At 34.8% G+C, this 16,268-nt stretch overlaps 1 protein-coding gene across 2 annotated transcripts in view; it reads right to left on the bottom strand.

Moving 5' to 3' along the window:
- EDIL3 (EGF like repeats and discoidin domains 3) overlaps positions 1-16,268 on the bottom strand; it is a 391,270-nt gene that overhangs the window by 146,498 nt on the left and 228,504 nt on the right. For both annotated transcript variants that reach the window (XM_045848383.1, XM_045848384.1), the window contains one exon: positions 7,486-7,599. In XM_045848383.1, the coding sequence (XP_045704339.1) occupies positions 7,486-7,599 (114 nt within the window). The remainder of the gene's footprint in view (positions 1-7,485; positions 7,600-16,268) is intronic.

Genomic DNA, 16,268 nt, shown 5'->3' with positions numbered 1-16,268 from the left:
CATCTAACTGAAGATGGAACCTCCGTGTCAGACACAGAAAATCCAATTTGGTTTTGTCATTGAGTCAATTTTTTGTGTTTATTGTTGCAAAAACTTCATTGTGCAGTAATGTTGCAATCATTTTCTCCCCTGAGGGGAACTGATACAGTTGCACGGTATTCTGTTTGTTTAAAAAAACATATTATCAATTAAGTTATAATAATTATCAACACTCAACTACTTATGATTATCATTATTTCCATTTATATCTGTATATATTTATGGTCAGGCATTAAAATGATAAATCTTAGATATAACATTATACAATTAATCCTGAAAATAAACTTTCATTAATCCATCATCTATTTTTTAATTTTTATTATTTTCACAAAAGGAGACAGTCTCAGCTAAAATGTCCTTCTCCTGTCCTATTGGTGTTCTGGATTAATTCCTATTTTATGTCATTAAGAAAACTAATCAAATTTATATTAGGCAATGCTTTCAAAGACAATGTCATTTTGAAAGCATATCATTTCAAATTTCTAAAACAGAGCAGATATTTTTTATCTGGAATGAAAATAGGATTAGAGCTAATGATTATTTTTCTTCATTTCTCTTTGATTTCTGGATACCTTTATAAAAGTTAGAGTCTATTTTGATGTTTTAGAAGTCACTGTGGTTGCAGAACAAGATAGTTTATGAAATGGGTTTTTAATATATAAATATTCCTTGCCATCCACTGGTCTGAACCTCATATTGGCAAGACCTGCAGGGTAAGTGATTATCCTAAAAACTTCATCACATGGTAATTACATGGCAGTCAAACTCATCCATTAAATATTAAGAGTCTTATGGACAAAGAGGTTGTCTATCTTTTTTGTTTCCAAGTTATAAGGGAAAGTTTGTTTAGAAAGTCACAGAGATAGAAATGGCCCATAGAAGAATGGGCTCAGGACATGTTACAGAAAAAGAAGGAGGCTTGGAGTTCAGGGGAGACAGAAGGAAAGAGATGGATGTCCCTTGAAAGATGAAAGAGGGAGGGGATTTTGAGCGTGTTCTAGTTAGAGAAAGAGTGAGACAGCCTGTACTGGGGAGATATGGGGTGGGGTAAGCCTCCAGGGTCTGTTTATCCCTGAGCATATGTCCTTCTCATAAAATTCTCACCTGCACCACTCTTCCTGTTTTGCTTTGGTGCTTGCTGTATACTCTTCTGGTCTTGGCATGAATGTCACTTCCTCAGATCCCCCGAACAGCAGAGGTGCTCCTCTGTGGCTCCTTCTTTTCATTAACTGCCCATTTCATGTTTATAATTAGCATTAAGTAATTCTTGGTTTTCTCTCCCATTCATTCGTATACTCCACAATAACAGAAACTGACTATATTTTAATTACCAGTGTTGCTCCAGCTGTAGAAGGTGGCTACTCTTTGATGTAATTAGGTGAATGAATTCTTTTCTATATGTTCTTCAAATCCCTTACATAGTTATGTTAAGAAAAAATATCAATACATATTTGTGGCTATTTTATTTGATTGTGTAATTGAACACATTCACACACAGGAGTCACTCAATGTTCATATTAAATGTATGTGTGCAGTAATTCTCATTTTTGACTTCCTTATAAATACCTCTTAAATTTTAAAGTATTTTATATCAGAATCTCTTTATATTTTGTTTTTGGATCTATGTCTTACCTGAATCTAGAAGGGTAGGAATTCAGTGTTTTACAGTATGGAAATATATAGGGTAGTTCCTTTTTGAGCAACTATATAGGCAAGAAAATACTGGAATTATTCATTCCACAGTGAGTTTCTTTTCACCATTCACTAAATGCTTCATCTAATAATTGTGACAGCTTACAATAATTACAAACATGAAACCTAGGTATAAAAATATTAGGTTGTTGTGGTTCAAAAGTATGTTGTGATGTCATGTTTTTCAAAAACCAGGGCAATTTCTATTTCCCATAATGGTTTTGGTTGGTTTAATAATATTCCTTTATTAAAAATATATTAATACTAAAGTATTTCCTGAAGTTATATACTTATAAAACATAGTTTAAAAGCCCAGCATTTAAACTCCAGTTCTATTTGTACGCAAAGCCTGCACTCTTTCCTCGTACTCTCAAGTGTAAGTGTTCTTCAAGTGTATGGTGTAATAAAGAGTCCCTTTCACCCTAAAAGGGCCAGGATCATCAGGAGCTGTAATGCTTGCAGTTAAGGCCAGGCTCTGCAGTATACTAGCCATGTGAAGTTAGGCAAATTATTTAATTACTTGGTAGCACAGTTTTTTCTGTAAAATAGAACTGTGATAAATAGAACTTAGTACAAAGAATGTTAAGAGGATTATATGAATTAATGTTTAAAGTACTTAGGACAGTGCTTGGCACCTAGTAACTAAAGGTCTAAATGAACATCAGGATAATCCTATGGCAGTTAGTTGGTGTCAAAATAGTTGAGTATCTGCCATTACTTACAAATTTGTCTTTACAAAAGCAACAATTACAAGTGTTGAGAAGAAAAATATATATCACAAATTTAACTCTAAAATGTTTTAGCAATTTTCATTGAGCCTGAACGTACACAAATGAACTTGGATATGCACACTAATATCAAAAGAAAAATGCACAGGTACATTTACATAGCATATATTGTACATGTTTGTGTATTTGTAAATGTTAGCTCATTTGTAATGAAAGCTTAAAGGACCATAAATGCTCAAGAAATGAATATAGGAAAATATTTATAGTTTTCAAAACATACATACATATCATTGCCTTTTGCCCCTATAAATTTATAGATATAATTCTGAAAGTGTTAAAGAATTATCTATATTCTTTTATTAAATTATTTAGAAATGAATAATTTTGACATTTAGAAACATCACTCTATCCTTAGCTGAAGATTTTGGTTTTCATTTTTTACTCATACCCTCTGAAATCATTCAAGTCTCAATACTTTGCAGCATAATAATTTGGGGATGATGCATTATGGGAGCTCCCTTGGTAACTGTCTCAATTTCCATAAATACTCCCAGCAATGGAAATGAATTTGAGTACTATTTCTGAAATTTAATCATGTCACATTTAAACACTCAGGAGGGAACTGTAGATGGCTACTGTGGGCCCCATAGGCCAACAGATGAACACAGTCCTAGTTATTTTTAGATTAGTTAATGAAAATGCTAACAATTTCCACTGAATGCACTCTAGTTTAAACATCATGTTCTGCTAAAGGTACATGGCAAAGCATATCTGCTTTTATAAGAATATGTTTTCATTCCAGTCATGACCATTTATCTTTCAAGCTGTTTATGAAAATGTCTGTCTAAACACTAAAATGTATGTCATTTAAAAGCAATAAGAAAATATAAATTAGAATTTTAATTAGAAGAATTGCTGTAATACTATAATGAATACTATGGGAACAATTAAATGATTTACACATATCAATCAAAAGTAACTTTAATCAAAATGAAATGTAATCAAACTTAATTAAATCTCCTATACTAAATAAATAAAAAATAAAACCAAAAATAACTGAGATCTGCCAAAGTCAGTGAGAGGTTATATGAACCTTATCTAGAAATCTAAACTGAAATTCTTTAAATGGGATGATTATTGCCTTCACCCACCTACAAACATATTTAGTAAATAATTAGTGTAAAAATTATAGGTATATTTTTGCCAAGTATTATGACATTTGTTATTAACATTTGATATAACTATGTTATTGAAAATGTTTAATAAGTGATTTACATAATATTGTTACTACATAATTGGGCATCATGTTATGATAGATAGAGTTAGATATAAATTTAATTATTGTAAAGTGAAATGCTTACTAGCTATAGTAATTTTTTAAAAAAGTGACTTATATGATCCAAAGAGAAACAAGAATATATTCTACTAATTAAAGACATATGATATAGTAAAGAATTTACATAGATTTTTATATATTTATTAAAGTAGTATCTCAATATAAATGTCTTGCATTCTCATATCTGTTGATTAATTAATTGATATGGATGAGAAATAAATAAATGATCTAATATCAATTATCAAGATGCCTGCATGTCAAAATGGCATAACAAGAGAAAGAGGGACCCTATTTAGTTCTTTCATTACAAATCCATCTGCACACCCTCACTGCAAAACAGAGTTATAAAAGCTTTTATCAAGGCAAAGAGAAGCTAGTCAACTTGCAATATCATTTAGTGAGTACCAACTAATATATCATATTACATTTTATTATCCTGGAAAATAAAGCTTTATAATACTGCTGAAACACAGGAAGTTGGGCAAAAAATAACCTGATAGAAGCTGAAGACACTGAGAAATTAGATATCATCCCTACACCTGAAGATCTCAGAGTGCTACATTCATTCATTCATTCATTCATTCATTTAGCAAATATTTATTGACCACTTACTATTTTCCAGTTCTATTTAGGCAGTTGTGATTAGAACAACAAAATCTCTCCCTTGTGGAGTATATACTTCATTGGATAATTGGTCAATAAACAATATTTAAAAGTAAAAATCTATGTTTGTGATTAATGTCAACGAGAAAAACTATAGCAGAGCAGAGGGTGAGTGTGTGTTCAGAAGCATTGTGGCAGGGGGTGGGTAGGTCAGGGAAAGCCACCCTGGGGAGATGTTTCTATGCAAGAACCTGAAGGAAGTGAAGGGTGTTTGTAACAAACACAACAGGAAAAAGGAGGCAGAAAAGGAAATGCTCTAGGACAAGAATGTGCCAAGTGTGTGCCAGGACCGGCGAGTGGCAGGAGCAGTGCATGAGAAAGTCACAGTCCTAGGAGATGAGGTGAGAGGGGAGTGAGTAGAGTGGAAATACAGGGAGGTTCTGCAGGCTTCAGGGGGCAGAACTATAATTTTCACTGGCTGAGATCAGGAGCCAGTGTAAGATTCCGTGTTGCAAGGTGGTGCACTTTGACTTTTCACAGCTTCCCTTTGGCAGCTGAGTTGAGAACTGACTGGGGAAGGAGCACAGGCAAAAGGATGGTTCTGTTCAGTAGAATTGTCTAGTGGGAACTTTCATGTCTGTAAACAACTCTGTTGCCTCCTTTGCCGTACAATTTTTTTCCCTGTAAGACAAATTCCTTCTGGAGCAATCGTGGGTGTGTGTACATGGGTGTGGGTGTGTGCATAAGTTTCCTGGGAGCCTCATGGTTAGCGTGGAGCCCTGGTTTAACAGCTCTCACTCTTTTTCCTTTTCTCCCTTTTCTTTTCTATGTTCTTTATAAAGTTTGCCAGCCAGCCTCTGCTCCGCTTTGGCACTTCATCCTTTTCTGTTTATCTATATTGTCATTTTTTTGTGCCATTCATCTTCCAGTTTGCACTTGTGGCACGAGAGGGACGAGAGATACAAGGTGAGTGAAAGCAGCATACAGGGAGATGCACGGCCAGTCAGGGTTTTCATCACATATCTAGTACTCTTATTAAATAATCATTTAAAGTATAATTGTAATTTTCAGATTATAAAGTTATTGTACTTTAAGTTTATTTTTAATGAAAATCAAAATATTTAGATTAATAATGAAGACACAGTCATAATATGAAATATATTCAACATTAAATTACTTCCTTTGTGTTAAGGTTCTGTTCATATTCTTCCTGTTTTTATCTGTTGTATTTAATTTTATTGAACTGAGAGGTATAATAAACTAAGGATAAGTAATACTTGCTTTCATGATTACTGTATATATTTCCCCAGTTTCTTGTGCTGTATATAATACTATTTTTGGTACAAATATTTCAGTGTTCAAGTCTATTGTAGTCCTTTGCAAAATCTGCTATTATTTATTATTTTGTAGGTGTGTTGAGAATGATTTCATCTTAAAATATACAAGAACTTAAGTAGAATATCAGTAGAAACAAGAAAAAAGTGGGACAAGTGAAGCTGATATGAGTGCAAGAACCCAAGACTAGACCGAAGACAGTTGGATTTGAACACAATGATAACAGCATTTCAGTATGGGCGTCTCCTGATGCTCCCAGTGGTTAGTTTCTACCATTCTTCCTTCCCTCGCTCTCCTGAAATATCTGCCAAAACAAACGCCTTCTCTACCATTGTTTCAGGGATAAGCTGACTCAGTGGTATGACTGTGGGACAAAGTTCAAAGCCCAGAAAATAAATAATCTTACTAAAGAGTGAGAGCTGGCACATTGATTATAACCTGTGTGATATAAAATTTGAAGATACTAATCTCAGTCAGCTTAGAGCTGGCACTACCTGTAGGTGTTTCTATGTGCCCTGTTATAAGTGAATGCTCTATGTCCTTCTCCAATTATTCTTTAGCTTAGAAAAATTTCCCTTATCCAAGGTATTTCTTTGATACTCAGATTTTCATTATTTTTTTAAAAAGTTTTTCAGGACTAAGGTAATGAGCATCCCTAAACCATCATTTCATTCATATATGTAATCCAAAGAAACTCTTAAATACTTTTCTTTTTTATTTTATAAATTACCATTGTCAAAAGGGTGGGAGAGGAGGAAAGTGAGAAATGAAAATGTTACTCTGGCTGAAGAGGAAGGAGTGTGTTTATGAGGGCATGTGTATGTGTGTGAGGGAGTGGGTGTAATGTGCTTTGGTGTTGATTTGTTCAACTCCATATGAAGAGACATCTCAGTTTAGAGGGAAACATTTTGAACTTGGAATCACAAGAGCTAATTCTAGATTCTTTCTAGTGCTGCTTCTGTCACTAACTGTAAGAGCCTGGACAAATCATATAGCCTGTGTGTCTCAGTTTCTGCATTTGAATTCTAATTTGCATTTGCCTTCTGAATTTCTATAATGTTGTGATGCTCTAACACTATAACATACATCAAAGCAGTAGCATGATGAAGTGCATATATGTGCTTACGAGTTATTGAGTTACATCATTATTGTTCTCATTAGTTTATATTTGTGCCTAATTCTTGTCTCATCCCATGTTCTGCAACACTGTTTCTATCTTTTCCTAGTCTTTTGTGCTTCTCTGTAAACACTTCAGGTAAGTTACTATTCTAACATTTGCTCCATAATCTTAAGACTGTCTTAGGCTTCCAAGAAGAAAAATCGTGTGTAAAATTTCTACTAATGTGCTGGCCAGCTCGATATGAATCCTCTTTCACCCTACCTTTTACTTGTGATAAAGGCTCTCTGGCTCGGGTGCACTGAATGCGTGTCCAAATCAGAGCAATCACTCTATTGAAAATTTAAGTCACACTCATACTGAAAACCCAGAGTGGAATTCCTGAGAAAGATGTGCTTGGGGTCGGAGGAACTGTTGCCCCACTTCCAGACCAGGAGGTAACCACTCCTATGCCCATCAGGTACTGAGATTTATCCTGGATAATATAGGTACATTAATAACAAAAACAAATATTAAATGTGCAATTTCAATAAATTATGAGTTCTTGAAGTAAACCATACTGACGTCAGCTCAGATTCCATAACAAATGCCCACTATGCAAATAAAACAATATATAAATATATGTGACTACTTACTGTATTGACAATTTCTTCCCATGAATTCACCTGGGCACTCACAGGAATAGTTAGCAACATGGTCTGTACATATTCCACCATTTTTGCATGGCTCAGCTTCACATTCATTTATGTCTGTGGAAAAAAGAAAGAACATAGGAAGTGAGGTAAGGTGAAGAAAGGATTAGTTATGGAAGGTTTGGGGCATTACAAATAAAACAAAGTCTAAGTAATGCACTTACATTTTGTGTGTGTTAAGCTTGAGTCAGTAATACAAATGCTTCTTAAATTTATTAACAATCAAATTAAATCAAGTGCCAATGGAACTGAGGATCTAAATGAAAGACCCGCATAACTAAACCACTCTCCAATCAGAAAATAAATATGAATAGTGTGGAGAAATAGTCAGTGTATCCTTAGAATTAAATCAAACAAATTAACCCTGATAGAAGGATGAATTGGTATCACTTATAAGATCTAGAAACCTCCCCTGTAGCAACAACTGCCAATTAACACTGTCTCATTTCATCTTAATTCATTAAAATTCTAACTGACAGAGATGTTTTAGTTTCTAAATAGTTCTCCTTTGATGAATGCGATGAGAAACAAATTAGAGTTAAAAGCTAAAACTCATTACATGCAAAGTATAATAAATGTAAATGATGATCACTTCCTAATCTCATTCAAGGGTTTCTAAAGTTAGAATGACTACAGCGACTTACCCTTGATATACTGTTATTATACCTGATGCAAAATCATTGGAAATATAAAATGTTAGGCAAATTTTTTTTTTTAAAGATTTTATTTATTTATTTTTAGAGAGGGAAGGGAGGGGGAGAGAGAGAGAGAGAGAGAGATCAATGTGCGGTTGCTGGGGGTTATGGCCTGCAACCCAGCAATGTACCCTGGCTGGGAATCGAACCTGGGACACTTTGGTTGCCAGCCCACGCTCCATCCACTGAGCTACACCAGCCAGGGCTAAATGTTAGGCAAATTTTACAAATTTCTCTTCTGATTTTGGACAATGGAGATAGTGAGTGTGATTTTAAATAAAAAAGAAATAATAACAAATTCAGTCAAATATTAGTCACTAAAATTTGCAAATCATTCCCTCTCAGCACAGCCCCACACAGGGCTCTGCGGGAGCTAGTGAAGTGGTTGGAAGACACATGCCGCCGTTGCTTTCTCTTCCTGTCATCTACTCCAATAAACCCCCTCCAGCCTTGCTTCCCACGATTCTATTATTTTTTCAGCCTTCTTACAGACCTGAATGATGTTACTTAGGAATTGTCTATGCTCATGCCTTTCACCTTTCACCTAGTCAGATTGTGAGCTTTACCAATCCAGTGCCTGCCTCGCATTGGTCTTTGCATCTCTGCAAATGACTCACACTTCTGGTGAACACTAGTGCCCAATAAATCTTTCCTGATATTTCAAAAAAAAAAAAAAAAGACAACAAATAGTGGTGCAAGCTATATATATATTTTTTAATTTCAGATATGGAATGTGCCTTCTGATACACTACAATATGTCAAAAGGTATTTCTGAAGTCCTGGGTTTTCATAGTACTTAAAGCAATATATATGACAATTAAATTACCTCTCAAGAAAAAAACAAGGGCAAAATACTAGAAATATCTTAAATTTGCCCTATGTTTTATTCTTTCTTCTAAATAGTAGCTAACTTTCTTATATAATATTTAGCTCTTTTTAGTCATATCAAAATTTCAGTCAGTCTGCATTGGACTCACACAAAATATTTTCATTAAATTTTGAAAGAGGGACAAAAGTCACTGTGCTATTTATTTTTTTGCAAGCTCAGTGTGTCTCTTTATCATATCTACTAAGGTTTGTTTTCAAAGAGAAAATGTCAATGGTTGATAAGTCTTTAGGTCTTAGAGAGTGAACTGCCTAATTTTATAAGTTAGATATAAAAAGTTATTCTTTGATATACTGATACAAGAGAAACTGAGTATTGATGACTGAAGATCACATAAAAGAAATACAATATGATCTTGGAATTGAAGGAAAGGTTTAATTGGGATTAATATAGTCAGGATGAAGATGGGATGGATTTGCAAGCAGGAACTAAAGTGAGTCACAAATCTGAAGAGGGCAGTTCATGGGATGATGGTGTGTTCAGGTGTAGGAATAGCCCAGTTTGTCTGGAGAAGAGAATGGGAAGGGAAGTACTGGAGCCCACGTCTGAGGATGTAAATAGGGAGCACGTTATAAAGATACTTCAGTGCCAGTTGAGGGAACTTGCTTTTATCTTTTAGCATTGAAGGCCTGGAACTAGATGGGAGGGTGTTCTCTGAACCCATGAACTTTAGAATGCCCTAGTGAAACAGTAATGTGGGAAGGGCTCAAGAAATGAGCAAAGGGCGGCAGGATGGAGACCTGCACAAGACTTGATGTTAATAGGTACAACATATATTTTACTTCTCAGGTAAGATGCTCTAAGCATTTTCTCATTTTAATATTGAACTGCTTCACGAGTAAAATCAAAACCAGATCTTGCTACTTTGAAATGTTAATAGAAGGAAGTTTTCATAGTGCATGACATGAGAACAATTAAGTCTATGAAGGCAGCACTAATCAAGCTTCTGTCTATTCTTCAGGACAGATCCGTACTGATCAACAAAGGAAGTTATAATTAAGAACATCTGATTCTAAAAAGAAAAGAAAACAAACAAACAAATAAACAGCTACAATTTTACCCAGGCATTCATGTGAGGTAAGATAATCTGTAATTGCTTTGCTGAAGTGAAAATGCTTTAGAGCCATACTCAATTTGTGATGAAGACAGACCTTTATTGTTTGGGCACTTTTCAATTTTTTTCACCTTCAAAAGCTACCTTAAATCCAAATTCATAAAAACACAAATACTATATTGAGTTATGTTCTGTAATCTAGTAGCAAAATAATAAAACATTTCTACATATGTACATATCTAGTAACATGTAGGCTTAGGGAACAGATGCAAATCACATGGAAGTGGTTGTATATTAGTATAATGTAGAAATTCAGCAGTGAAGGCTATTTGCACTGTGATTAACACTGCAAGCAATCTAAGTGGAAACAGATCTCAATTTGAATAAATCATGTTTAATTAAAGACTAGATATAAATGTTCACAGAACATAATGTAATGAAATGAAAATTAAACATCTTTGTAATAAATCACATATACTTCTCTTTTTCATAGATCAAAGCATTATCATTTTAAGAAAAAAGTTCAAATCTAGTGCAAATATATTAGACTGCTAGGTTATTTTTTATGACTAAGAAGAATTTGGCACAGCAGTCCCAAATAAACCAGAAATATATACATTTGGCCATATTTTTAGTTTATTCAAAATAATAATAATAGCTATTACTTTTGAGGTCTTTGCTTCTCTGATTGCCTAATGACAACTGTTTAAAAAAAAACAACCTTATTGAAAATTGGATTTTATAATCGAGACACTCAGTTGAGTCTTGATTCCTCACTTTTGACCCATAAAAATTTTCTGCCCACTGTCTAGTCTAAGACATAGTATCAAGAGCTGAATCTGTATTTCCAGATGTAAACTCAAGAAACACCTTTTGTGGGGGCCAGTTAGGGAAAGAGTAGTGAAGGAAGAAGAAAACTTGGTAAAGAAATGCCAGAGAGGAAGAGAAGAGTAGACAGATGGTCACATCAGCATGAATTTCTTTGAACCAAAGAGGTACTCCAGGAGTATTGCCATGCCCTTTGCTCTGCTATAAACAAGCTACACGGATGTATTGATTGTATATGTATAAGTTAGACTTTTTATCTATACCATTCTCTTGCACTTAGCCCACTTGATGCACATTTGTAAAGATGTCTTAATAGTATACCCTCTTTGTCTAGAGTTTCTGCTAACAAATAATTGGTTAGATAATTACCATTTCTTTTTGTGTTGAGGATATTTAAGATCTACTTTCTTAGAAATATTCAACTCCATGACACAATATTATTAGCTATAATTACCATTCTGGGCATTAGATCCCCAAACTTGTTACTTTTATAACTGGAAGTTTATACACTTTGATCAGTATTTCCTCATTCCTTACTCCCTTACGGTAGCCATTATTCTACTCTCTCTTTCTCTGAGTTTGTCTTTTTTAGATTCTATGTGTGAGATCATTCTTTATCTTTCTCTGTAAGTTCACTTAGCATAATACCCTCCAGATCTATCCAAGCTGTCACAAATGGCAGGATTTCCTTTCTTCTTATGGCTGAATAATATTCCTGTGTGTGTACGTGTGTGTCACATCTTTTTTAGCCATTCGTCTACTGATGGACACTTATGTTGCTTCCATATCTTGTATATGCTATGTAAAACAGCCTGAACATTTCCCCACCCCAACATTAAATATAGCACTACCATGTGATCCAGAAATCCAGCTTCTGGGTATTAACACAAATAAATTGAAAAAATTATTCAATTTATTAATCTGAATAAATAAATTATAAAGATATTGGTTTAGAATATTTTGAATACTGACAACAATTTAGACAAGTATATCCAATCCTTCTTGAGACAGAAATCCATCTAACCTCCTCTTTAGTGGAGACAAAGACAGCTTAATTCAATCATAAACCTATTTCCCTTTCATCCTCAAGTATATCCAGGCCCCAGGAGAATTAAGTAGGAACAATTGATTCTCAGGCTCAGCAGCCTCATTTTTATACATTAAAAGGACACTATGCTTAAGCTTTTTATTTCCTTTGCAAAGAAATAATTTCTTGACTTCCTTATTCCTTTCCCTTGGGCTGTCTTTCCTCCCTGCAATATTGTTATTGACTGTTAATTAGCCAGCAAGAGCTTATTTTCAAGAGCCTGCTGTATTTGATCCTTAACAACACATCTTCCCTGGGCTCCCCATTAGCTATCAAACATTCTCCAGACCTCCTGTGATTGCCTTTTAAAATATGACCTTTTACATTTGTTCTTATTTAAGTCTATGGTTTTTTAATTTATCCCATATAAAAGTTGAACAAATTATGATGAGTCTCTAGAAATTCTGTTTTCCCACTCAGCTATAGAATTTACTTATGTCATAAACAGAATCACCTACAAGATTTCCCAGCCATTTCTGGGACCAGTTCAGTATATTTTTAAGCTTATATGTTTGACCTCTCTTTTGATCTGATATTCTTATACAACTAATAATTCATTTTGAAGTAGCAAATTAAAATCAGCATTCTTCAATCAGAACATATCACATACAAACATTTTATAATAATTTTATTGAAAACCTCCATTTAACAATAACATTAAAAAAATAAATCCAAGAGGTGTTTATCCATCACAGTTTTCTAACAGAGATCAGGCTCTTTGGCCATCTCTATCCTAGTAACTTAACATTTGTTTTAAGATCTCAGTGTAGCCCAATTCTCTAGTATGTGTCTGTATGAAATTATTCCTAAAAGGCTCTACTTGTCTTAATCAGATATGTGGTTAGTAAGATAAGATAGGTATTACAAGGTACTTATGAAGCCAAAACCAGGGGAGATAGAAGAAGGGATGGGAAGGAGGTAATCAGGATGGTGCTTTAACTCAAATACTTAAGGCCTTAAAAATTTATAAGAAAAAGCTATACTAAAAATATATAGTAGAAGCCCCCAAAAATGTCTCTGGTGAAAATTTTCATCAAGAAGCAAACTATTTCAAAGGACCTTACCTCAAGGGCATGCCATATAGTAACTGCAATAAGTACTTGTTCATTGGTGAGAAAGAACTGGAAATATTGGTGACTTAGGGAATCATTAACTGTAAAATTATAATGAGTCCCCTGATTGGGGCAGGTATATCAGGCTAGTTCTAAAAGGGTTCTATTAAGGAAAACGAAGTTAAATAATGCCCCTTTCAAAAGTTAGAATTTTAAAGCCATACCACTTACAGATAGGAAAAAAATCACTTGAAACACGGTGTTAAAGTACAGCTCTATGGATACCCTGAACCACCAGGAAAATGCATAAATGGATCCTAAAGCAAATTAAGCCTGAAACATTGCTGGAGGTAAAAATGACAAAACTCAATGTGTCCTACTTTCAGACATATCATGAGAAGGCACTAGTGCTGGGAAAAATTAGAGGGCAGCATGAAAACAGGAAGACCAAATATGAGATGTACTGACTCTATAAAAGAAGCTATAGGCATGAGCTGAGCAGTGCTTTGAAGATAGGATACTGTGGACATCACCCATTTATAGCCCGGAGTCAGAGATGATTAAATGGCACATAACAACAACAATGCAAAGGACCCACACCAGAGATTCTGAGTTAAATGGACTTGTAAGGAATGAAGTCAGCAATATCATTTCTATAATAGCCCAGGTGGTTAGATGTGTAACTGCAGTTGATGAAGACTGAGTAGAACCTCTGTGTATGAAAGCTATCCATCCATCTATCCATCCATCCTTAGTTTCTGTGCTAAGTGCTAAGAATACAAAGATTAATATGTCATGGTCCCTTAACTTTTCTCAAGGCTCTTATAGTAGATGGACAAGTAAGTAAACAGTTACAATGCAAAATAAAAATAAAAAGCTCTAATAAGAGAATGAATGCAGAGCTTCTCAAAGGAGCTCCAGTTATCGATAACTAAATAAGTCTAGTAGGCAAAAGTATGTTGAGTTTTAGAGGAGGACTGGAGAAAATGCTTCTGAGTTATCTGGAGTTATAAGTAATTTACTCTATAAAGTTATTTTCTGAATTAATATACATCTCATTTTTCTATAGACCTGAGAGTAAGTCATGTGTTTTCCGGTTTCCTACTTATACTATCATATGTTATCTTTTGTATATTTTTGCATATTCATAATATATTATCCAAAATTAACCACTCTATTCTATCACTTGCACATCTCTCAGCTGTAATGGTCAATACTAATGATGAACTATTTTTAACTTTTTCCACAGTGAGTCATCAGACCCAGAACTGGTGACGTGAGATGGGATTCACATTCACACAGGAGGCATAGCTGCGACCATATGGTTGCCTTTCCTCACTCACTCATTCACTCACTCACTAACATTTTGATAAGTACCTTGTATGAATTAAGCTCCAAAATATATGATTGAATGGGTCAATAAATAGAGATAATTTCTGTTCTATCTCGTTTTCTATAGTTCTACTCAGGAGAGATATAATTGTAATAAAATATAGCAAATTATGCCCTAGACACCACTATGTACAAAATGTATTGTGATAATGGAGGAGGCAGGGGCTGGTCTAGAGGAGACATGGAAGATTACTTATAGAAGGTAAAATATGGTTGGTGCTTAGAGAATTAGCTGGAGTTTTTTAGACATGTTAAAGTGGGAACATAAAATAATACAATGTTTTTAGAGAAAACTGAGCATTTTTAAATGTGTGGGTACTCACAAGGATTATGTATGTAGACCTAGTACGGATGGTGGTTACTAGGTAGTCTGGAACCAAATTTTTATGGCCTTATGTGTCAAGTTACAAAGTTTGAACTTTAGTCCTTGGGTACTGGGCAGTTAGTAGAGAATTCAGGAAGCATGAAAGGGAGCATAAAACAGAAGAGATCTGCTTTTCAGAAGAAGGCTCATTCATATACTTTCGAATTTCACTACTGGTAACCCTTTGGGAAAAATAACTCAAAGTGTCACAAAAAACAAATTATGAGTCCATAACCCTCAGACACATAACATAATGACTATAGCCATGTATCTTTTTTTAAATACATTTTATTGATTATACTATTACAGTTGTCCCATTTCCCCCCTGCACTCCCCTCCACCCTGTACCCCATCTCCCACCCACATTCCCCCCCTTTAGTTCATGTCCATGTGTCACACTTATGAGTTCTTTAGCTTCTACATTTCCCGTACTATTCTTGCCCTCCCCCTATCTATTTTCAACCTACATTCTATGCTACTTATTCTCTGTACCTTTTCCCCCTCTCTCCTCCTCCCACCCCCCTGTTGCTAACCCTCCATGTGATCTCCATTTCTGTGCTTCTGTTCCTGTTCTAGTTGTTTGCTTAGTTTCTTTTGGTTTTGCTTTAGGTGTGGTTGTTCATAATTGTGAGTTTGCTGTCCTTTTACTATACATGTTTTTTCTTTATCTTCTTTTCTTAGATAAGTCCCCTTAGCATTTTATAAAACAAGGGCTTGGTGATGATGAACTCCTTTAACTTGACCTTATCTGAGAAGCACTTTATCTGCCCTCCCATTCTAAATGAGAGCTTTGCTGGATAGAGCAATCTGGGATGTAGGTCCTTGTCTTTCATGACTTGGAATATTTCTTTCCAGGCCCTTCTTGCCTGTAAGGTCTCTTTTGAGAAATCAGCTGACAGTCTGATGGGAACTCCTTTGTAGGTTACTGTCCCCTTATCTCTTGCTGCTTCTAGGATTCTCTCCTTTGTTTTTACCTTGGCTAATGTAATTATGATGTGCCTTGGTGTGTTTCTTCTTGGGTCCAACTTCTTTGGGGCTCTCTGAGCTTCCTGGATTTCTTGGAAGACTATTTCCTTTGCCAGATTGGGGAAGTTCTCCTTTATTATTTGTTCAAATACGTGCTCAATCTGTTGCTTTTCCCCTTCCCCTTCTGGTACCCCTATAATTCGGAGTATATGTTGGAATGTTTAAAGGTGTCCTGGATGCTCTTAAGCTTCTCCTCATTTTTTTGAATTCTTATTTCCTCATGCTTTCCTGCTTGATTGATTCTATCTTCCTTCTGGTCCACTGTATTGTTTTGAGACCCAGTTTCCTTCCCTTCACTATTGGCTCTCCTCCGTGTATCTTCCTTCATCTCTTTTATGGTAA

The sequence above is a fragment of the Phyllostomus hastatus genome, unplaced genomic scaffold (genome assembly GCF_019186645.2).
Source record: "Phyllostomus hastatus isolate PE091 unplaced genomic scaffold, TTU_PhHast_1.1 phas_contig_58, whole genome shotgun sequence".
Taxonomy (NCBI): domain Eukaryota; kingdom Metazoa; phylum Chordata; class Mammalia; order Chiroptera; family Phyllostomidae; genus Phyllostomus; species Phyllostomus hastatus.
Note: the sequence above shows the minus strand (reverse complement) of the source record. Positions and strands in the feature narration are given on the sequence as shown.